The sequence below is a fragment of the Geotrypetes seraphini genome, chromosome 8 (genome assembly GCF_902459505.1).
Source record: "Geotrypetes seraphini chromosome 8, aGeoSer1.1, whole genome shotgun sequence".
NCBI classification, from domain to species: domain Eukaryota; kingdom Metazoa; phylum Chordata; class Amphibia; order Gymnophiona; family Dermophiidae; genus Geotrypetes; species Geotrypetes seraphini.
In genome coordinates, this window is record NC_047091.1 from 135,631,898 (window position 1) to 135,656,756 (window position 24,859).

At 42.4% G+C, this 24,859-nt stretch overlaps 1 protein-coding gene across 1 annotated transcript in view; it reads right to left on the reverse strand.

Moving 5' to 3' along the window:
* Nucleotides 1-24,859, reverse strand: part of PPIL2 (peptidylprolyl isomerase like 2) — a 185,607-nt gene that overhangs the window by 93,337 nt on the left and 67,411 nt on the right. Inside the window, exons 9-14 of the mRNA XM_033954123.1 lie at nt 22,961-23,036; nt 21,190-21,350; nt 12,180-12,255; nt 11,627-11,733; nt 1,858-1,947; nt 1,059-1,092 (exon numbers count right to left, since the gene is read on the reverse strand). Coding sequence (XP_033810014.1) covers nt 1,059-1,092; nt 1,858-1,947; nt 11,627-11,733; nt 12,180-12,255; nt 21,190-21,350; nt 22,961-23,036 — 544 coding nt within the window. The remainder of the gene's footprint in view (nt 1-1,058; nt 1,093-1,857; nt 1,948-11,626; nt 11,734-12,179; nt 12,256-21,189; nt 21,351-22,960; nt 23,037-24,859) is intronic.

Here is a 24,859-nt window from a genome sequence, read left to right on the forward strand (position 1 = left end):
AATGGATTTTTCACAAGGACAAGGTATCTATAGTACATCCCAGGTGATACCGTTAGTTCACCCTTAATACCTTGTGTCAAAAAGAGCTTTTCAATACATTTTTTGCCCTCAGAGATGCCACCAGAAGATCACAATATCATATCTTCTGGCTTTATTGACCCAATGACGATTGGGTGCGTAAAGCCAGAAGATATGATATTGTGATCTTCTGGTGGCATCTCTGAGGGCAAAAATGTATTGAAAAGCTCTTTTTGACACAAGGTATTAAGGGTGAACTAACGGTATCACCTGGGATGTACTGTATTTGTTTTAAGGCACTAACAGGCTTAATTCCGGAGTATCTTATAGAATCTTTTATCATTACAAACTGTAAATATTCTAGAAAATCTCACTCATTATTTTCATTCCCTTATGTAAATGGATGTAAATATAAGAAATTTCAGGAACTATTGCTATCTTTTCAGGCAGCTTTATGGACTAGGGATTTAACTCATATATTCATATTCCCAAATTCGTATCAAAAATTTCAACGTGCCTTAAAAACGTATCTTTTTATGGAGTCTTTTGGAAGTTAGATATTGGATGTTTATTCATTTGTATTACTAGCCTTTGTATTACTAGCATTTGTATTACTAGCATAGAACTTAATGTATTTGTGGTATACAAGTGAGTTTTATGTTATGTTATGTTATGTTATCAAACCCAGGCATTAAACTAAATAAGCCCAGAAGGGCATCCCAACTTGACTGAAACTCAACTGAAAAACTGGTTCAGGAGAACAAGCCAAATAAGCACTCCCAACTCAACTGTGACTTAACATAAAACTGGCTCAGGATTACAGAATCCCAAAAGAGTAATTCAAACTCAAAAAAACTAGTCAGAAGCATGGCTGTTAGCTCATCATCCACCTGGGGGGCAAGTCACTTGAGGATCATTTTCTTCCTGTGCCTCCATCTGCTGAGAGATGGACACAATCCCATTTGTCCAGACTGGTCTGATAGGATCCTAAGAAAACCACAGATACAAATGCAGGATTATAGAAGTAGTTTACATCTTACCTGTTCCAGTTCCTGTAGGATCACCCCCTTGAATCTATAAAAGGGAAAGAAAAGGGAGGTGGGGGGGGGGTTGAAAAAGAAATAGTTTTCAATATTTTGATACAAGAATATAAAATTGAAAAATCTTCCCATTCTCTCTGGTCAACTTTCTGGTTCCAGGAACTAGTGCCTTAATGCTTACTACCAGCAGCCTGGTGCCCATATGCCCAAAATGGAAATCCCAGTATCCAAAGTACCAGCACCACAACTGTAATTTGGATAAACAAGAATTTATGTTGGCTATAAGATTAATCAAAATCAAAAACAATAATAAAAATATCAAAATAATGTGGAGAAAAAAGTCTTGGTGCATATTAGAGCCTGGTCTAATGTAGAATACAGAGTACAGACCAGAATTCACGCTCAATCACAGGCATAAAAAAGCTCCACAATTCATTCTTTATTTAGGTAAAGGTTGCCATATTATCTCAGAGACTAAAATTCTGCCCAGTCCATTAATTTAGAAAAAGACCCCCCAGTGTCCACAACAATCTTTCACTATATTCAGCTACTTAAATATCTTTTTCAGCCGGATTTTCAAAAAAACACTGTGGAATCCATCACCCGACAGAAATCCTGTTTCGTGATGAATAACTGATGCTTCAGGGGTGGGCTGTGACAAGTAAATCACACCGGCTCCTTTGCTCTCCATTCCAATGCCAAGTATCCCGGTATCCCATATTGGCTTGAAGGCATCCCTTTTTTAATACCAAATAGTATAAAATACAGAAATTTTAGCCATCAGTATTCACATACTCACCACAAAATTCCGGATGGCCCTGTGAAATATTGTGCCATCATAATAATTCTTCTTACAGAGTTTGATAAAGTTCTCACACGTTTTTGGTGTCTGAAAGCACAGAAACACATGGGCAAATACCTAATGAATATCAGTGCATTTAGCATACTCACATCTTTCTAATGCTGCTGAAAGGCATTTGAAGGCTCTGCAAGCACAGCCTTAAAAGATAAATCAACCTGTTCTTTTAGTGGCAGCCATAAGGCCTTTCACAGCTCCTCTACTATACAAAGCCAGACAGAACACAGCATAACTAGCAACCTCTGTCTGTGCACTTTCCTCAGGACAGTCCTTAGATACCAGTCTCTCAAACTTTCCTTGGAAGCATTTCTGAGAGAATTAACACACTACACCCTCCTGAAATAGAGAGACCTGGATGAAATATTCAACAGGAGAGGAACAAAACAGATTATACACATACACACGGAGCGCTTGCTGGCCTTAAGGAAGGATAACTGGCAATTGTACTGTCTAATGTAGAATGATTCTTGGTTAGCTCAATTTTCGGCTCAAACTGCTGGATTGAACCGATTACTAACTTTACCCAGTATTCCTTCTTTAGGCTTCGCTTAACACAAGACTATTTCTACTTCAGGAAGCAGGTGAAAGCTTGGCTCTTCAACCAGATCTTTAATGGAAGTAACTAACTTGCCAGTCACATACAAGTGAAAACCAAAGAGGATTGACCCCAAAGTATCCACAGAGAAGAAAATCCAGAAGAAACCAAAAGAAACTCTGTGGAATGATGATGTTCCTTAAATGGACTTTATTTGAAAAATGTCAAAGTTTCAAAGGTACAATAAATCATCCACATAAAAGTAAAATAATCCACATGAAAACCTTAAAGGACCTAGTCCACGAGGGACGCAGGCCCCAACACAGACCGCATTTCAACAAACAGTCTTCTTCAGGGATCTCTGAGGGTCCTATAATGGTGAATACGTGGAGATGCTAATATGTGGTGAATCGCAAGTAAGACACTGCTTGCATCCAAAGTGAAGCTTCTGTTTGTGTCCTTTTATGAAATAAACAAGTTGGTTTTACATCAGTAATCTTCAGTGGAGTGTTCATTGTCCATTCCCACTTCCTTTAGTACTGTTTTATACTCGTGGGTTCTCTGTCCTGTTGGACTTTTTGGTGTTAATGTGGTTTAATATTAAGACAGGTGTAGAGGATTCATTCAAAAGTAAAGGTTCTACAGTAGACTTTTAAAACACTAACTTTGTTCAGATAGGGGATTATGTCAAGGAATTGTTATCTGGATAGGAACATCTGGAAGAAGTAAGAAAGCAGTAATGGCATAAGCCTTATGTAATTTTAAAAGCATTTTTTCATCATTTTTTAATGGTATTCTTTATAGAGCTATAGCAATATAATTTCAGAAGATTTGGAGACCATTAGCAGATTTTTGTAATGATTAATAACATTTTCCCATAATAAGATATTTGTTAAGTGGAGATGGGGGTGGGTATTATTTTATTTATCTCATAATATGTATGAATTAATTAATACATTTTGATGTATTAGGTTAGATTTTCTGAAATAGGTAGGGAGGGATTGGGGGGTTTTCTATTTTATTTACATTTGTCATATTTATTAAATATATTACATAATATTTAAATCAATATAAAATATGAATATAAGTATGATATATTGTACTTAAAGTGTTCATGAAGAAAATCAAGTGTGTATTTATAAGATTATATGAATTTTTCTGATACACTTGTTGTAATATGCAAAACTGAATAAAGAAATTTTTTAAAAAAGCATTTTTTCATCATTTTTTAATGGTATTCTTTACAGAGCTATAACCATATAGACTGTGGCACATAAATAGAATCCTTATATGCAATGTGGAAGTTTTGAGTTTGAGTCCTGGAAAGAGAACTAATTTTTTTGCTAAAACAAAAATGTTCCCAGATTTGGCTTGTTTTTGCTTTGTAAATACCGTCTTCTTCACTCAATTCTATGATCAGTACAAATATGAGGTGTTTATGTATTTTGTTTAACAAATTTGTGTGCTTGTACTTTAAATATGTTAAATGAAATGTGCATGTGTGGGCGTTTCAGATAATTACGGACTGAAAAAGAAAACAGTGGATCCTGGTTCTGGACTTACAGGAATTAAAATATCAAAGTTTATTGGTATAACAAAATAAGTCAATAACACATATTATAAAAATCAGACAGATGCCAACAGTGATAAAATATGAACATTATACTGTGTGTAAAGAGGTTCAACAGACCCTACATGGTCCGTGTTTCGGCAATAGAATGCTTTCCTTAGGGGTCCTTAGCACAGTAAACTGGATGTCAGGCAGCTGAGGAACACTGTCTCCCAGCATGAGGAACGCTGTTGGACGAATACTCTGGCAGCAAGATGTGTACCAGAAAAACTGACACCATGATGCAACAAGTCAAATGAATCAGAGCAGACATGCAAATGCAGAGTGTGTAAGTTCAAGCAGATGCAATTTTTTTTATCAATAATTTTTATTCACCATATTGTGATTTTAAGTTGTGTGATTTTCAAGATTTCATTAATCTCTCTTTCTTTGCAGAATTGCAGTGGAGTTCCAAAAAAAAAAAAAAAAATCCTGTAATGACAGTTTTGAATCTGCACTTTTCCATGCCCTGATGAAGCCCAGTTTTACAGGTGAAATGTGCCCCACTGGCTGCATTTTAAGTTAAATGTATTTTCTAATGGAACATGAAAAACAGTTGAGGTTAATATGTTATATACAATCATTTTTATGCACAGGTACTTAAAAAAAAAAAACTTAATTAAGCTTTAGGACTAATCAGTGGCGTAGCGAGGGTGAAAGGTTCCTGGGGTGGTGGCACCCCTCCCTATCCTCTTCTCCGCCCCCTCACCCACCACCACACATGCACCCCTTCCCTACCCCATACCTCTTTTAACTTCCCTGGCATGAGCAGTATCACCAAACTGCTGCCCGCTTAGGCTCCATCTCTCCCTCTGACATCACTTCCTAGCCATGGTACCCAGATGTAATGTCAGCGTGACAGCCAACGCTGGCGCGAGCAGCAGGCTGGAGTTGCTACTTGTGCTGACAGAGATAGAGGTACAGTGGGTAAAAGTGAAGGTGCAAATGTGGTGGGAAGAGGAGTGGAAAGGAGCAGGGAACGCAGAAAGGAGGAGGGGTACCGGTGCACTCACCAAGTCAGCGCCTGGGGCAGACCACCCCCCTCCCTTACTACACCACTGAGGCTAATGAATGAGAACTAAACCATTAAAACTGTCAGTCTCATCAATTTGTCTACAGTTTGCTTTTCTGAAGTCCTTTCCCTCATTTAGATATTCACCGGTTGATTGTTCTTTATTGGCTAGCTTCTTTTTTGACAGACTATGTATACTTTGAAGGAAAGGCGGGAGAGGGGAGATATGATATAGATGTTTATGTGCATGAGGCGAGTTAAGAAGTGATAGGCCCAGGAGTAATCTAAGGAAATATTTTTTTACAGAAAGGGTGGTAGACACATGGAATAGTCTCCCGGTAGAGATGGTGGAGACAAAGATTGTGTCTGAATTTAAGAAAGTGTAGAACAGGCAAGTGGAATCTCTTAGGGACAGGAGGAGATAGTGGATGCTGAGGATGGACAGACTGGATAAGCTTTTTGGCCTTTATCTGCCATCATGTTTCTACGTTTTTTAAAAAACTATTTTGTTTTTAATAGGAAAGGCCCTGAAAGCAAAATGGATTGAAGATTTAAGGAAACTGGGACATAAGCAGAGAAATACATTAGCTGAACCAGGAAGTTTCCATTTTTATCTCGTCAGATCCTACAATGTGGGTTCCAGGTCCATTTTACATTGTGCTGCTTTTAAAATCCAGATGCAGGCAAATGTCACAGTCCCTGAACTAGAGATGTTTTGCCATCTATTTTGGCAATTTTAAGGATAGGAAAAAGGAACTGTTATGGTTACACTTTTACTTGCCTCTAACTCCCAATTGGAACGAGGATTATTGCTTTGAGATTCAGTGAAACTATAAGATACCAACCAATGTGTTTCATCTGGCTAAAATTAATGTCTAGAGTAATTCAGTCCCATATAAAAAGTACAAATGTAACCACCCCAAAATCAAGGATCAGTTATTTATAGACAACAAAAAATACATTTTTATGGTCACCAGTAGTGCTACTGCAGATAAACATTTCTGCTTCTCTACTACAAGCAGAGCATGTAAGCAGGGCACAGATCCCAGTATTAATTAATAATCAGGGCACAGATCACAGCACCACCTGTTCCCAGCATTTAGGACTAATTTGGGGCTTTGCATTCCCAGCTTTTATTAATTAAAAAAGAGAGAGAGATGAAATATAGCTCTGTCATGCAGAGAACCTGCAGAAAGTCCTGCGCCTGAGGGCAGACACAATTCTTGAAGGAACAAATATGTGACTGCAATTTTAACACCCGGGCCTCGGGAAAGAAGACTCTCCCCAAGCTGGTGTCAAAGAGAAACCTGAGATACTCTAGCCTTCTAGCCACACAAGCAGCAAAACTAGACCACCAACTCTCCAATCTACTAATCGCGCCCCCAGACTACAAAACTTTCAGAAAAGAAATAAAAACCCTGCTATTCAAGAATTCCTGAAGACTAACTAACACCTTATGAAATATTTCAATCCTCTGAAGCAACCTGCTCTACTCTGCAACACCTCTGGACATGTCCAGAAATCCTCTTCTGTAATCCGCCTTGAACTGCAAGGTAATGGCAGAATAAAAATCACTAATGAAAGATAGATGTATATATGATAGGTGAAGGATGGGGTGAAATGTACTCACATTTGTAAAAGGGTTTATTTTCTGTTAGAGGTTAGGTCTGAATTCTGTGATTATAAGAACATACCACAAAGGACTGTGGGCACCCTTGGAACTGGTAGAAATGTTGCCAGAATATTTGCATAAGAAAAAAAAGAGGAGCCATGGAAAGTGAAATGTGTGTAAATACTAGCACTTCTCTGGAACTGAAAAGCCCAAAGTATAGCGATGTGTAGATGCATGGGAAGATTAAGTACTTACCTTGATAATAATCTTTCTGCTAACATAGCATCCGAGTCCTGATAAGTGGGTTAAGTCCCCCAAATTGTGAGCTGTTGCAGAAGGAATCAATACTTGGGGGTTAAAGCTACAGCCTCAGTACCCTGAGGTTGTGGGTTCAAACCCAGTGCTGTTCCTTGTGACCCTGAGCAAGTCACTTAATCCCCCCATTGCTCCCGGTACATTAGATAGATTGTGAGCCCACCGGAACAGACAGGGAAAAATGCTTGAGTACCTGAATAAATCCATGTAAAACCATTGAGCTCCCTCGGGAGAACGGTATAGAAAATAAATACTTTTTCTTCATCTCCGCCGCCTCCTTCAATCCCAGGCGCACTTTCTGTGGGCACAGTCAGACCCAATAAATTAAATAAGCTGTCTACATCAGACTAACAAAATCAGGGGTAAAGCCCTGAGTAGGAAGCCCAAAGGACCACTTCAGGGACTCACCTTGTCATCTCTTGGGCTGTTGTCCACACATTTGCATTTCGCCAAATTGCTCTCCAAGGGCTCTGAACATAAGAACATAAGAAGCGCCATCTCCGGATCAGACCTTCGGTCCATCAAGTCCGGCGATCCGCACACGCGGAGGCCCTGCCAGGTATACACCTGGTTTATTTTATAGCCAACCATACTTTATATGCCTCTCTCAAGGAGATATGCATCTAGTTTGCTTTTGAAGCCTAGGACTGTCGATTCTGCAATAATCTCCCCTGGGAAAGAGTTCATCCATGACAACTGAACCACTTGCGACTCCCCAGCTCTAGACGTACCAGAGAGGGGCTAAGCCCAGGGCCCCCACCACCCCTCAAATGCACAGTGGCACATGGATGCTCCTCAGCCAACCATCCAGTGCACATCTAGCATGAAACAGGGGTAACTCTTGGGCACCGCAAGCCTCAAAATTGGATTTTAAAAAACCCCTGAAAATAATAAAATCTTCTCAGAGCAGATCAGAAAGACACCTTCCAGCTTGCTTTCAGAAGGAAAAAACTGAAGAGAGGCAGTACAGCTCACTGAGGAAGAAGGCAAAGCTGAAGAAAAAAGGTATCAATTCCTTCTGCAACAGCTCGCGATTTGGAGGATTCGTATGCTTTGTGAAACATAATTTCAGACTGATGAGCTCATCTTTAGCTGTGGGCAGACAGAAAATTTTCATTTTATGTCATTTCCTGTGTCGTTCATAGGAATTTTTATCTTATTTGGGTTTCTGTGGCCACTTTTGACTTCTTGTCAGTTTCTGATAATAGTGCATATTCTTTGGAAATCATGTATACTATGATGAAAGAGGGCACACACTTTTTCTGATAAGGCAAGCATTCATACACAAGTTTGTACATGCTCAATGGCTCTACTATCAAGAAATAGTGTGGACTCTTCTTGAAATAAGGAACAATAAAACATGAAATGTCATTTTTTTCCTCCTCATTTTCATTTGATAATGTTAAGCAGGAACACAGGATACAGTATATCACTGCAAACAACAGCCCATCCCTACTTGTCTCTTCTACTTGTTGTTGAGCATGTACAAACTTGGGTCTGACTGTATCCTGGGATCCCCTCCAGGGATTCAAGACAAAGTTAGACTTTTTTTGATAGGCTTAAATAGATGGCATTGCAGTAGTCTAATTTGGAGAGGATGATAAGTACATAAGTAGTCACCTCCGCCGGGGCAGACCAGAGGTCCATCCAGCCCAGCGGTCCGCTCACGCGGCGGCCCATCAGGCATATTGCCTGGTCAGCGGTCCCTGACTAATTTTATGCCTACCTCTACACTTATCTCTAAACCTTCCACTGCTCTTATCTGTACCCCTCAATCCCTTTGTCTTCCAGGAACCTATCCAGGTCATCTTTGAAACCCTGTACTGTGCTATTTCTTATCACGGCCTCCGGAAGGGTGTTCCATGTGTCCACCACCCTCTGTGTGAAAAAGAACTTCCTTGCGTTTGTTTTAAACCTGTCCCCCTTCAATTTCATCGAGTGTCCCCTTGTTCTTGTGGTTTCTTTCAAATTGAAAAATCTGTCTTTGTCAACCTTTTCGATGCCCCTCAGGATCTTGAAGGTCTCTATCATATCTCCTCTGAGTCTCCGCTTTTCCAGGGAGAACAGTCCCAGCTTCTTTAGTCTGTCAGTGTATGTAAGGTTTTCCATACCCTTAATCAGTTTAGTTGCTCTTCTCTGGACTCCCTCAAGCATTGCCATGTCCTTTTTGAGGTACGGTGACCAGTACTGTACACAGTATTCCAGATGCGGGCGCACCATAGCCCGGTACAGTGGCAGGATGACTTCCTTCGTTCTGGTCGAGATACCCTTCTTAATGATACCTAACATTTGGTTTGCTTTCCTCGAGGCTGTGGCGCATTGTGCCGACGCCTTCAATGTCGTGTCTACCATCACTCCCAAGTCTCTTTCCAGATTACTGACCCCTAGCATTGATCCCCCCATTTTGTAAGTGAACATCGGGTTCCTTCTCCCTATATGCATGACCTTGCATTTCCCTACATTGAAGCTCATTTGCCACTTTTTCGCCCATTCTTCCAATGTCGTAAGATCTCTTTGGAGATTCTCGCAGTCAACCGTGGTTTCAACCTTGCTGAATAGTTTGGTGTCATCTGCGAATTTGATGACCTCGTATTTTGTTCCCGCCTCCAGGTCGTCAATGAATATGTTAAACAGGAGCGGTCCCAGCACCCATCCTTGAGGAACCCCGCTCGTGACCTCTTGCCAGTCCGAGTAATGGCCCTTTACACCAACCCTCTGCTTCCTGTCTGCCAGCCAGTTTTTGATCCATCGGTGGACCTCCCCGTGCACCCCATGATTCCATAGCTTCCTGAGCAACCGCTCATGTGGTACCTTATCGAAGGCTTTCTGGAAGTCTAGGTAAATTATGTCTATGGGTTCTCCTTTGTCCACCTGGTTATTTACCCCCTCAAAGAAGTACAACAAGTTTGTGAGGCACGACCTACCCTTGCAGAACCCATGCTGGCTCGACCTTAGCTGTCCATTTTTTTCGATATGGTCACAGATGCTGTCCTTAATCAGTGCCTCCATCATCTTTCCCGGGACCGATGTGAGGCTTACCGGCCTATAGTTTCCCGGGTCGCCCCTCGAACCCTTCTTGAAGGACAAGGACGGCGAAATGTTGTTGGCGAAAATAGGATCTTAGTTTCCTCAGCATGTGGAGGCTGAAAAAGCATGTATCTCGAGTTAGCTCCCTCAATCGTTTCCCTCGACCCTGAAGAAAGTTTTCTTGTGTGAAACATGCATGTCGGGAGAAGTGAAGACAGGACAGTATCACTAGAAGCTAAAGCTAAGTGATGTTCTGATTGTTAGAAATATTTTAAGAAAAATTCAGCTAAAAACTTTGAAAAAATTGATAACTAATAAAGGTTGGACCGACGAAGAGTATAACAATCGGTGGTCTTTACCCTGATGGTGGTCTGAAGGTCCATACCATTCAGCTATATTATATGAGTATTTATTACAACACTTTAAGAATGTCTATTATATTTGAAGAGTTCTACTATACCATGTATTATTAGTCCTTAATGTGAAACCAACCAAGACACTCATAATATATGATATTATTGAAGGTACAACTGAGGCTTGTATACATTGTTATCCACTAGCAGTTAAGGCACATTTACAACTGATGGGGAGATGGATGTTTTCAGAATAGACTAGACAGAGTTGCTTTGGATGGGTTGTAACTTATATCCAGAAGGAGGGCTTAAGGTGGTGGTTATTCAGTGTATCCAATGCTCCCACTTGCCCACTTGGTTAAGACACAAAGAAATTTCAACACATGCACTGAAGACATGACCTGACTCTCCCAGCATCACTGCACTGCTGAGATGGGCTGTTGGTCTACCACATCCTGCCACACTGCACTATTGACTCTTTCTCTCACCAGCCAAGCAGTGAAGGCTGTATCCTGATAGCTTTTCACAAACAACCCCAACATTTCTGCTTAGGTTCTGCTTAAAATCAATAGTTCAAATACTTCAACAATTTTAACTAGGCACTACAGAAACCTTGCAAGGAAAAGATCTTGTTTTCTAGATTTACACTCCAAGGTAGGGAGAACGAGAGGGCACTCTCTAAAGCTGAAAGGGGATAGATTCCATAAGAACGTAACGAGGTTCTTCTTTACCTAGAGAGTGGTAGAAAACTGGAACGCTCTTCCAGAGTCTGTCATAGGGGAAAACACCCTCCAGGGATTCAAGACAAAGTTAGACAAGTTCCTGGTGAACAAGAGCGTTATCTGGTAGGGCTAATCTCAGTTAGGGCGCTGCTCTTTGACCAGAGGGTCGCTGCGTGAGCAGACTGCTGGGCATGATGGACCACTGGTCTGACCCACCAGCGGCAATTCTTATGTTCTTATGCAAGGCTTTCCTCCTTAACAACATGGAGAGCTTTAATAATCTGGACTAGCTAATACCCTGCCAGGCTACAGGAGTTCAGAACAAGAGAAGCACAGATTTGCAGGGTAAGCATTATAGACACACAAACTCCTTTCATCCTCCCTTAAAGGATGAGAGACTGAGCTTACCATGTTGGAAATGAACTTGAAAACAATGACAGTTTTAAATTAGCTTAAAACAAAGATACATGCTTACTTAAAAGTATGAACTCCTGTTTCAGGATAGGGGTGTATGGAGCAAGTACCTTGTCGCAGTGCAGTTCCAGATTCAGGTCTCCTTTGTTTGTGTGAAGCCTCACATAGCCTTTCTTCTTCACGAATTGGTAACGCACCACATCATCTTCAATAGCCGCTGTCAGAGAGAGTGCACTTACAATCACTTGTATATAATTTGTAAATTACTTTGAAAGTAACCACAGAAAGGCGGTATATCAAGTCCCATCCCCTTTACTTCTTGTGGGAATTGGCAAGGGACATAAACTGTTCTCTCTTATCACATCGTTCCTTTAGGTAAAAGGCTAAAAATTAGACAAGAAATAATAGGCCATCCTCTAACAAACTGTGGTGCAAAGGGTGGCAGAGACCATCAAAAACCACATAACAAGAAAAAGAAAGTTTCTTCTGCAGCTCGAGAGAGAATGAATACTCAGTACAGTTTAACAGGCTCCAAAGCCTACAATAGTTTGGAAAAACTGGAGAATAGCCAGAGATGGTGGGGAGGGCTGAAGAAGTGATGGAAGCAGATTGCAGTCAGGCCCGCACTTGCTGAAATAGTCTGCAATCTTGCTGCCTTCTTACCTGCTTCATGCATGGTCTTTGGGGTCATAGCTGTGGATGTGAAGGAAGCACTCACAGTCCCTGTGGAATAATGTGCCTGCAAACAAGACAGGAAAAATTGCCCTTCACTTCTGAGACATGACAGCACTTTTAGGTACAGATTAGCAGAGGTCTAATGGTTGTACTTATCGTAGAGAAAACTGAATTCTATATAGACATGTATGTGCACTTCCAATCACAAGGTTTTCTAATTTTTGTTAATTCCAATCTTGTATTGTTCTAATAGGGCTCCCTGTTTCACTACCCATGTGGGATCCTACGAGGGCCAAGATAAGGAAATCGAGTCATTAGGGCACAGACAGGGGGTGGGTAAGCAGTGGGCAGACTTGATGGGCTGTAGCCCTTTTCTGCCGTCATCTTCTATGTTTCTATATTCAAGCTGCTTCAGGGAATCATATACTCCCACCCCCCTTTCACAAAACCGCAATAGCATTTTTAGCGCAGACCAGTATGCTGAATGCTCTGCGCTGCTCCCAACACTGGGGAAATCCTAAAAACCCGACTGGATTGCGGCCCTCATTGCCCATCCCTGTCCTAGGCTAAGTGTAGCCTTATGATTGAGTTGGCTTGTTTTTCCTCCATGAGTTAGGAATTAGGGGGGGGGTTGGGTTGAGGAGGGAGGGGAGGGGACTGTGGGAGTAACCATAATTTGTTTCTTGCTTGTTTCTCCATTATCCTGTGACTTTTACAGACCTTATTCTGTAGATGTTTAATTGCTAATTATTTTTCCAACATTGATAATATGTACCTAGGTTTCTTAGGGGGAATAGAGCACGACTTGGATGGAGATATAGGTAGGGTTTATAAATGGTTTCTACAAATATTGGAACAATTGTATCTCACTGTTTATTTGTTTCTGATTTCAATTAAAAAAAAAAAAAAAGATTTAACATAAACCCATGATTCCATGCAATCAAATCTAGAACTCCATTTCTGTTCAACCTGCTGTATTAATTGGTGTATATGGCCCCTTTTCACTATTAGTAATATTTGCTCAATTAACCAGTATCAAAGTTGTTTTGGTGTGCTCAATGATGTTGTAAATCACAGAATTTGGGGATTCTAGGACAAGCTGTCAATTTTGATTTAATCACAATACATCCCTATGACTCTAATATTGTTTATATTTTTCACAACAATCCTGCTCTTTAATCTATATTGGTCAAACATCATATACTTTGAAGAACTACTTAATAATGCATTGCCATTTTATTTTAAAAAAAAAACCCAAACAACCCACAATAAGCTAGAGGAGTCGCTAGTCGAGTCACTAGTCAAACACTGTTGAACATTACAACATTCTTTTGAATGCTTTTGATGGTGGGTAATTGTGCCAGTGGTACTAACAGCAAGAAGGGACAACATAAGCAAATTATTATGGCAGCATGAACAGAAATGGATATTTAGATTTGGTTCTGTTGAACCTAGGGGTTCAAATCAAGTCATGGAATGCTTTTAATGCTAATACAGAAATGTATACCTGTGTGTGTACTCTATGCATATACAGCACAGTTACTTACCGTAACAGGTGCTATCCAGGGACAGCAGGCAGATATTTTCACACATGGGTGATGTCACCGATGGAGCCCCAGCACGGACCACTTCAAAAGTGCATCGCCACTTTAAAACTTTTAGAAAGTTTGCAATAGCCCACACTGCGCATGCGCAAGTGCCTTCCCGCCCGACATAGGCGCGCAGTCCCTTCAGTTAGGATAAGCCAGCTAAGAAGCCAACATGGGGAGGTGGGTGGATTGTGAGAATATCTGCCTGCTGTACCTGGATAACACCTGTTACGGTAAGTAACTATGCTTTATCCCAGGACAAGCAGGCAGCATATTCTCACACAATGGTGACCTGCAAGCTGACAATACTGGGAAGGTGGGGCAATCGCCTTAAGAAAATAAATGCTGTAAAACAGATTGGTCAAAGTGCCCATCTTGTTTGGAAAACGTTTCCAGACAATAGTGAGAAGTGAATGTATGAACTGAGGACCAGGTGGCAGCTTTACAGATTTCCTCAATAGGAGTAGATCTGAGGAAAGCAATGAAAGCTGCCATTGCTCGTACTTTATGAGCTGTGACACGGCTTTCCAATGACAGACCAGCCTGAGCATAGCAAAAGGAAATACATGCTGCTAACCAGTTAGATATCATTCTCTTGGAAACAGGAGATTCCACCCTGTTTGGGTCAAAAGAAATGAACAGTTGAGGTGAATTTCGATGTGGTTTTGTGCGGTCAATATAGTATGCCAAAGCATGTTTACAGTCCAAAGTGTGCAATGCTGCTTCTCTCGGGTGAGAATGAGGCTTAGGAAAAAACATTGGCAGAACAATCGACTAATTGAGATGATATTCGGTGACAACCTTAGGAAGAAACTTTGGATGAGTACGTAGAACCACTTTGTCATGATGAAAAACAGTAAAGGGTGGATCTGCCACCAAAGCTTGTAATTCACTAACTTTTCTGGCAGAAGTGAGAGCTATGAGGAAGGCAACTTTCCAGGTAAGAAATTTGTGATGAACTGTAGCCAATGGCTAAATTGGTGGTTTCATCAACTTGGCAAGAACCACATTAAGGTCCCAGACCACAGGAGGTTTGAGAGGTGGCTTCACATTGAAAAGTCCCTTCATAAACCTGGAAACCAGAGGATGAGCTGAAAGAGGTTTCCCTTCGACTGGAACATGAAAAGCTGCAAGAGCACTGAGGTGAACTCCGATGGATGTAGATTTCAGACCAGAGTTAGAGAGATGGAGTAAATAATCCAACACCAAGTCCACTGACACTGAAGTGGGGTTATGATGATGCAAGAGACACCAGGAAGAGAACCGAGTCCACTTTTGGTGATAACACTGTTGAATGGCAGGTTTCCTAGACGCATCAATGATGGTGCGAACAGGCTGAGAAAGATGCACTGTAGATGGATTCAACCTGAGAGATACCAAGCTGTCAGGTGCAATGATTTCAGGTTGGGATGAAGAAGTGAGCCTTGATTCTGAGTAAGAAGCATAAGGAATATGGGAAGAGGAATTGGTTCCCTGGTGCTGAGTTGAAGTAGAAGGGAGAGCCAATGTTGCCTGGGCAACTGAGGAGCAGTAAATATCATGGTGGCTGCTTCCCGTTTGAGTTTGAAGAGAGTTTTCAACATGAGAGGAGTTAGAGGGAATGCATACAGGAAGAGACTTGACCAGTCCAGGAGAAATGCATCGGCTTCCAGATGGTGAGGAGAGTAAGTCTGGAGCAAAACTGGGGCAACTTGTGATTGTGGGGAGCTGCAAATAAGTCCACTTGAGGAGTGCCCCATTGAGCAAAGATTGGATGAAGAGCCGTAGAGTTGAGAGTCCATTCGTGAGGTTGAAGAATTCTGCTGAGGTTGTCTGCTAGGGAATTCTTCTCCCCTTGAATGTAGACAGCTTTCAAGAAGAGGTTGCGAGCAGTCGCCCAAATCCAGATCTTTTGGGCTTCCTGACATAACAGGAGAGAGCCCGTGCTGCCTTGCTTGTTTATGTAGTATATTGCTACTTGATTGTCTGTGCGGAGGAGGACTTGAGGACATAGATAATGCTGGAAAGCTTTGAGAGCATAATACATTGCTTGCAATTCTAGAAGATTGATGTGTAATTGTCATTTCCTGTGAGACCACAGACCCTGTGTTTGAAGGCCTCCCACGTGAGCTCCCCATGCATACGGCAACGCATCTGTCGTTAGTACTTGATGAGGAGGTAAATGGTAGAGGAGACCTCTGGAAAGATTGGAAGAGGTCATCCACCATTGAAGCGATTGCAGAAGAGATGATGTTACAGAGATATGCTGAGAGTAGATCCATCGCTTGAGACCATTGAGAAGCCAAGGCCCACTGAGGAATGCGCATATGCAGTTGTGCCAAGGGTGTCACTTGGACCATGGAAGCCATGTGACCGAGAAGAATCATCATGTTTCTCGCCTAGAGGGTTTGGATTTGAAACATCCGTTGACAAAGGCGAAGAAGAGATTGCATGCGATCTGGAGGGAGAAAAGCTCTCATCAGTGTCGTGTCCAGGATTGCTCCGATGAATTGTAGACGCTGAGTCGGGAGCAAATGAGATTTTGGGAAACTGACTTCGAATCCCAGAAGTTGAAGAAAGGATATAGTCCAAGCTGTGTGTAGAGCCACCAGTTGGGATGACTGAACTTTGATCAGTCAATCGTCCAAGTAAGGAAGACTTGAAGACTGTGTGATCGAAGATATGCAGTGACTACAATGAGACTCTTGGTAAAGACTCTGGGGGATGAAGCTAGGCCGAAGGGAAGGACCTTGTACTGATAATGGCGCTGATGTACTTGAAAGTGGAGATATTGTTGGGAAGCCGGATGAATTGGGATATGGGTGTAGGCTTCCTTGAGATCCAGAGAGAATAGCCAGTCATTGAGGTCCAGCAGAGGATAAAGAAGAGCCAGGGAGAGCATACGGAATTTTTCTTTTACTAGAAATTTGTTGAGAACTCTGAGATCCAGAATCAGACGTAGTCCCCCATCTTCTTGGGAATCAAGAAGTAGCAGGAGTAGAATCCCTGCCCCTGCTGAGAGAGTGGAACGTCCTCGATGGCATTCAGCAGGAGAAGGGATTGAACCTCCTAAAGAAGAAGGGAGGACTGGGCAGGATTTGAAACAGACTCTCCTAGAGGATGGTTTTGAGGCAGATGGTGGAAATGGAGAGTGTAACCCTGACGGATGATGGACAATACCCAGAGATCGGTTGTGATCAGCTCCCAATGAGTGATAAAATGTTGGAATCGTCCTCTGATGGACTGAGGTAACTGCTGAAGAACGGGAACCATGGCTATGCTCTTGAGGAACATGTCAAAAAGGCTGCGTGGGTTTTGGCTGAGCAGCCCGTTGCTTAGGTTGTTGTTGACGTTGCTGCGATCTTTGAGGTTGAGGAGGAGGAGGTGGAGTAGGCATGGCAGAGAATCGTCACTGATAGGAAGAGCCTGGCTTGAAACTGCAAGGTGGTTGAGGCTTTTTCTTAGGTTTTACTAAGACATCCCACCTGGTTTCATGGGTGGATAACTTTTGGATGGCAGTATCCATAGAAGGACCGAAAAGTTCATCCCCCAAACATGGAGCATTTGCCAAACGGTCCTGATGGTTAACATCAAGCTCAGAGACCCTGAGCCAAGCAAGTTGGCACATAGCCACCGACATGGCTGCTGCTCGAGAGTTTAGTTCAAAGGTATCATAGACTGAGTGAACTATATATTTTCTGAGTTATAAAACTATATATTTTCTGAGAAGGAAGGTGCTGCTGGACAGGGGGGAGGTAAAACAAAGGGAGAAGGGCTGCTGCTGCATAAGGAGAGCTGTGAAGAGGTGGTGGTGGACACAGGGGAGGTAAAAGGAAGGGAGAATGGACAAGGGGAGCAGGCAAGGGGTGATGATGGACAGCCAAGGAAAAAGAAAGACAGAAAGAAAGAAAGAAAGCGGCTAAGGAGAGAGAGAGAGAGAGAGAGAAAGAAATAAAGAGACACACACACACATATATTCTAGCACCCGTTAATGTAACGGGCTATAAGACTAGTATATATATATATAAAACTTTTTTTTTTTTTTTAGCTCTGACTTGTGTTAAGTGTTGAGTATTACTAGTACAAAGGGGGAAATTCTACTGGTGCCTATGTTAATTAAGAAGCCATGAGATTCTGGAAAGCTGGAGGTTTTTTTTTAAAAAGACGAAAATTGCTTTACCAGATGTTTGAGATAGCAAGAGAAATAGAAGGTATAATTTCCTGCTCAGTTGGCAAGCATGGAATTTTGGAAGAGGCACTTGCCAAATTTATCCATGGTCTTATCCTCTCTGGTAAGAGGAACAGAAGCATAAACATTGGTACCTGTCGGCTTCTTTAATGTTGACTCAACCACAAGGGACTCATGTGAAAGTTGTGGTTTGTCAAAACCAGAGATGGGTACTACTTTATATAATGAGTCCAGCTTCCTAGGAGCCACAGGGATGGTAAGCGCGGTCTCCAAGTTTTTATAAAAGGTTTCACGTAAGATGTCATGGAGAGGAAGACGCAGCATCTCCTTGGGTGGATGTTCATAGTCCAAAGTTTCCAAAAATTGTTTGCTATATTTAGAATTAGCTTGTAACAGAATAGAGGTCCTCAGCCATCTTCCTGAGAAATCTGGAGAAAGTGGATCTTTCTGTGAACTCAGGATTTTGAATGGGATGTTGAGGAGAAGTTGAAGTCCTCAGCATCAAATGCAAGTGGCTCCTGGTCCGAATCTCCCAACAAGTCTGAGTCATGAACAGATCAAAGTAGGGTCTGGTGACTCTGTGACGAGGGCTCAATGTTCTTGAGCTTGCGAGAGGCCTTACCAGACCGTACCGGAGTCGCCTCAAGAGAAGATGGAGCAGAAGACAGTTGGTATTGCGGAAGAACGACAGACTCCTGCGTCAAAGGTTTGCGTACCAAAGTAATATGCAATTCCATCGGTACCGCTGCAGGCTGAGACTGTACTGTCATTGGAAAAGCTGGTGTCGACTGAGCTTGAGAAAGCGGCGTCGAGAGTGGTATGAGTTGGGATGGAGGATTGTGAAGATCTGCAACATGACATAACCATGCTCGAGAAATGGACAGCGACATGGCAAATGAGGTTCAACGTGGATAAGTGTAAGATGATGCATGTCAGTAACAAAAATCTTACACACGAATACAAGATGTCCGGGGTGGTACTTGGAGAGACCCCCCAGGAAAGAGTCAATGAAGCTGTCTGCACAATGCACAGTGGCGGCGAAAAGGGCGGACAGAATGCTAGGAATGATTAAGAAGGGGATCACGAACAGATCGGAGAAGGTTATCATGCTGCTGTACCGGGCCATGGTACGCCCTCACCTGGAATACTGCATCCAGCACTGGTTGCCGTACATGAAGAAAGACACAGTACTACTCGAAAGGGTCCAGAGAAGAGCGACTAAAATGGTTAAAGGGCTGGAGGAGTTGCCATACAATGAGAGATTAAAGAAACTGGGCCTCTTCTCCCTTGAAAAGAGGGGATATGATCGAGACATTCAAGATAATGAAGGGAATAGATTCAGTAGATAAGGACAGGTTGTTCACCCTCTCCAAGGTGGGGAGAACGAGAGGGAACTCTCTAAAGTTAAAAGGGGACAGATTCCGTACAAACGTAAGGAAGTTCTTCTTCACCCAGAGAGTGGTGGAGAACTGGAATGCTCTTCCAGAGTCTGTTATAGGGGAAAACACCCTCCAGGGATTCAAGACACGGCTAGACAAGTTTCTGCTGAACCAGAATGTACGCAGGTGATGCTGGTCTCAGTTAGGGCACTGGTCTTTGACCTGGGGGCCGCCGCGTGAACGGACTGTTGGGCGCGATGGACCACTAGTCTGACCCAGGAGCAGCAATTCTTATGTTATTATGTGAAAATGTTCACCCAATTCCTCCTGAAGCAATTGGTCTATTTTTTGCTTCAAAGTGAGCACCGGTACCGCTTGTTTTTTAGCCAGTACCACTAGTGCTGTGCTCCAGTCCGGCGATGAGAAAGCCGATGTCGAGGCGCTCACCAATATCGGCAACAGGCGTTTACGGGACTTCTTTAAGATCAGCATGACTTGACTCAATGCCTGTTTGACCTCAGTCCTGGAGTCGGAAGAGGGAGGCTTCTTAGCCGGCTTACCTATCGAAGGTTGTGACACTGGATAAGACTCCGCCGGCTTCATAGACTGCAGTGTCGTCTTGGTCAGCACCGAGGTAGTTGTGAGTTGTGCCTGCTCGCCTTCCATATTGGCACCGAATAGGACAGTTTTTTTAAAGTCCGCTTCTGAAGTGAAGAATACTGAGTAAAAGTCTTTGGGCGGTGCTCAGGCCCTAGGCACTGGAGGCACCGATGGTGCGGATCTGTAACCGAAATGGGCCAAGTACAACGACTGTACTTTTTAAACCCCTTCTGCGAGCATGACATGGACGGAAAGATGGCGTCCGATAATCGAAATCAGAGGCGTAGGTGGGACAAGAGGCCCCACCAGCCGGAAGCTGCGACAGGGAAAAACTGAAGTTTGACGTTTTCGGGGGGGGGGGGGGGTGTAACGGGATAATAGAATAAAATAATAAAGGAAAAAAGTGACAAAAAGTCACACTCCACAAGAGCAGGAAGGCAGCGAAAGACAAAAATTTTCTCAAAGGCTGTTGAGATGCGACTTCTTAGCTCCACGGAGACTAAGAAACTGAAGGGAGCACGTGCCTACGTCAGGCAGGAAGGCACTCGTACATGTGCGGTGCAGGCTATCGTAAACTTTCTAAAAGTTTTAAAGTGGCGATGCACTTTTGAAGTGGTCCGTGCTGGGGCTTGTTGGTGACATCACCCATGTGTGAGAATATGCTGCCTGCTTGTCCTGGGATAACTGTATATGTTATAAAATATGTAACTGCATCACAACTCTACCTCTATTCTAGTCAAAATATGCCCCTGGAAATGTCTATATGCAAATCATATAAAAGCAGGCACACACTTTCCATGTGCATACATGCTATAATGCTGTTATATAAAAGCCATACATACAGGCTTTACATACAGAAAAAACTTTATGAAATTACCCCCAAAGATAGTAATTTTGATATAAATTTTAAAAATAAATAAATAAATACTTTACACCCACAGGTAGGTGTGCAAGCTGGTTTGCAGAGGGCAAGTCCCATGGTTTAAAGTACTTTAATGGGCTACTCTGAACCACTTCTCCCTACAAGCAAAAGTACACACATTGGACAGCATGTGCACTTTTGAAAAGGGATCTTTCTGCATGTGAACATCTCAAGAACTTCCTCCAGTAGATAATAAAGGCTGTTCAATTAATAACAAATCTTAAAACCATAAGGAAGAAATTATAAAGCATCAGGTGATACAGTCAAAATTTGACTAATTTAGGATTGCCCCAGGAAAAATCATATCAGCAAGGCCTGAGGACTAAGGATATGAACTCACTGCATTGATCTTATCCACTTTTTTCTTCTCAGGATCTTTCATGGTGGCTGCCAAGAGTTCATCTCCTTTGTACTCTTGATACAACTCCATCAGAGTCTCTTGAGTCTCTAAATTTGTATTCCTCAGATGGTAGGAGGGATCTAATTTTGCTCGCTCTTCATCTAGAAAACATACCAAATCATGCTGGAACAGAAAACTTCAAGAAATCAACAGCATTGCATTTAAATCTATCTTCTATAAGAGCTCAAATAGAATAAAGGTCATTTGCAGGGCATGGGATGAGATAAGGAGATCAAGTGAGTCAATTCCCTTTGGTCTGAAGATCTCTCTAAAAAGAGAATTCAGAGAAAAAATGGACTTTCGGGTTTGTTGCTCTGACTCCTGGCCCACATTTGCTCAGTTCACTAGCTAAAAACACTTTTCTGTTTTATATATTTAGACATATGAACTTTCTTCAAAAGGACTTGGCCTCACTCCAAATGTTTTAAAAGTAAAAAATGATTGTTGCAGTAGACTCATGAAGGCCTTCTGGGGGTTCAAAGCAGGAACCCAACACTTCAAGAATTTCTATCTAGCTATGGTTAACTTTGCTGTTGCATTATAGTTTACCCCATGTAGCACTATCCCTCTTTACAGGAAATCAGCCATAAAACCAAGAAAATATCACATTGTACTTCACTTTTCTGAGCTGATCAGTTCTCCCACCTCATATGACAAGTCTATAAAGTCATGAGGGGGCAAAAAAAGGTAACTAGGGAATAGTTTACCCTTTCACAAAGAGAATGTAGATGCCTGGAATATTCTCCTTATGGAGGTGGTGGGGAGATAAACAGAGACAGAATTAAAAAATGTGTATGATAAGCACAGGTGATCTCTATACAGAAAGAGGATGGAATCAAAGCAAAACTTAAGGCTCTTCACATTTTAAACAGGGCATAGAGGGTGTATTATCATCTCACTGGCTGCCTTGTTGGGCAGACTATTACTATGTTACAGGACACTACATGCAGCTAATAGGTATCACTTTAAAACTAATTGGAGGAAGTATTTTCTTACTAAGCACACCAATAAGTTGTGGAATTTCTTGCAGAAGAGGCAGTGAAAGCAGCTAGCTTAGCAGGGCTTACAAAAAAGTTTTAGACAAGTCCTTGGAAGAAATGTCAATACACCATTATTAGTTATGTAGACTTAGGAAAGTCACTGCTTACCCCTGTGTGAGTAGCAAGGAAAGATTAATTCTTTGGGATCCTGCCAGGTAGTTTTGACCTAAATTGGCCATTGTTGGAAACAGGATGCCGAGTTTGCTGGCCTTTTCCTCTGACCCAGCATGGCAGTTCTTATGTTGTTGTCAGAGTTCCAGAAAGAGTAGCATGTGTAATACAGGTTGCAGGCAGACAACTGTTACAAAGATTTATTTGGCCCCCTTTCCTACCTATTTTGTAAGACATTTTCTCCTTCCAAAGCATTCAAAGTGTTAATTGGTGATGTACTGCAGCAAGAACAGTTGTCATTATTTAAGTAACAGCTTTTTGTTTCTCTGTTTCTTACAGAGAAAGAATGTGTGCGTTATGCTGAACACATGCTACCAGTCATATCAAGAAGAAGAATTAGCACGATTTGAAACTTGTGAGCAGTGGAGCCAATCATCAAAGCTTCACCTTATGTAAAGAGCTAATTCATATCCTATGTGTATTTGGTTTTAAATAAAGTATTTAAAATAAGATTTAAAAAAACCACGCAAGATATAGCATAGATAAAAAATACTATTCACCTGGATCTATCACCTTCATGTTGTTTTTAACATGGAAAAAGTTGGAGACATTAAATTTGTCCAGATGAGTAGGGTCCTGGGAAAGACACAAAGGAAAGAGCTCATTGCATGATACAGCAAATATTCTATATCGGACTCTAAAAGTCATCACAGAGACAATCTACACTGTTCCAGAAACCAGACTTTTCCTCTCATTATCATTGTTTCCCTTTCCATTTCATCCATCCTGCAGAAAGGGCTAATTTGGTTTAAGGTTTGCATCTAACATCTGTGTGAACATGGGACTGTCAGGCTCAATTCACAGCATGTTTAACACAGCCACTTATCCTGCTGAGCCAGGGGAAATGAGAACCAGCTGTAAGTTGGTTAATAAAACTTTGAAGCACTTTGCGCAAGACTTTCATAAACACACAATTTATTTATTTGGGTTTGTTAACTGCCTTCAAGAAGAGTTTCAATCAAGGCAGTGTCTCTTTCCCTCCACTCTCCCTAGCATCTTACTATCCCATCTCTCTTCCCTCTTGCCCCCTCCATGATCCCTCATTTCTCATGTCTCCCCTCCCCCACAGACCAACATCATTCCATTTTTTCCCCTGTTCTTTCCTTCTTCTCACCATAATCCAGGATCTCTCCCCCTCTCTTTCCTCCTTCCCCAGCATCTTTCCCTCCCTCCATTCTGCCCCAAGTCTAATATTTCTCTTCACTCCCTCCCTTAAATGCCTGGGTCCAAGATTTCTCTTTCTTCCTGATTACCCTCACATCCAGTATCTCTTTCCTTCTATCCCACTGCCACCATCTCTCTCTCTTCCTCTCCCCATTATTCCTGAGCCCATCATTTCTTCCTCATTCCTCCCCCATTCCTGGTCCTGCACTTCTCTTTCTCTCTTAGCTTCCATCTGCCAGTCAACCTTAAAACATTTCTAGGGACCCCCCATGGTCCAACATCTTTTCTCCTTCTCGCCATCCCAATCTGATATCTCCCTCCCTTCATTTCACCTTCCTGTGCATTTCTTTTGACAAGGGGGTCACCGGTGTAGCAGCAGTTCCGACACACTGCCTGCAGCCTCCCCAGCTTTCCTTCAGTTGCATTCTGCTTCCCTCTGAAGAACTAAGGCCGATACTGGACAAACTTGCATGGTCTGTGTCCCATATATGGCAATTCAGTATAGGATGGGCTAAGGAGGACATTGATGGGAACTCCAGTAACTTGGAACATAAGGACGTTGCTGGGCAGACTTTATGGTACATATCCTCAAATGATGAGATGGTTGGATGGGCTGGAGTTAGCTTCGATGGCAACTCCAGTAGCTGGAACCTAAGGATAGTACTGGATGAACTTTACGATCTATGGCCCAGAAATATCAAAGAAAAAAACAATTTAATTTATCGTATTTTTCGCTTCATAAGATGCACTTATAAGGGTGCGTCTTAAGGAGCAAATGTTTAAAAAAACAACCCCAAACCCCCTACCTTTTTTTCCCATCCCGGTGGTCCAGCATGCTTTCCAGGATGAGAACTGACTGGCAGCCATTCGGAGTGCAGCGAAAGCGCACCTGCCTCATGCACCACTATGCCGCTGCCTGAAGAGAGCAGGGGAACTGAGGCAGGAGTGCGGAAAGCGCGCTGGACCGCTGGGATGGGAAAAAAAAGATACTCTGGAGGGGTGCCTGCCTTTGCTTAGGGGCTTGCTGGCTGGCTGTCTTGGGGCTGGCTGGCTGTCTTGGGGTTGGCTGGGGGCTGGCTGGCTGGCTAGCTTGCGACTGGCTGGCTAGTTGGCTTGGGACTGGTTGGCTGGCTGGCTGGGGGCTGGCTGACTGACTTGGGGATGGTTGGCTTGGGACTGGCTGGCGGCTGGCTTGGGACTGCCTGGCTGCCACTACACGTGCCTACCATTACATG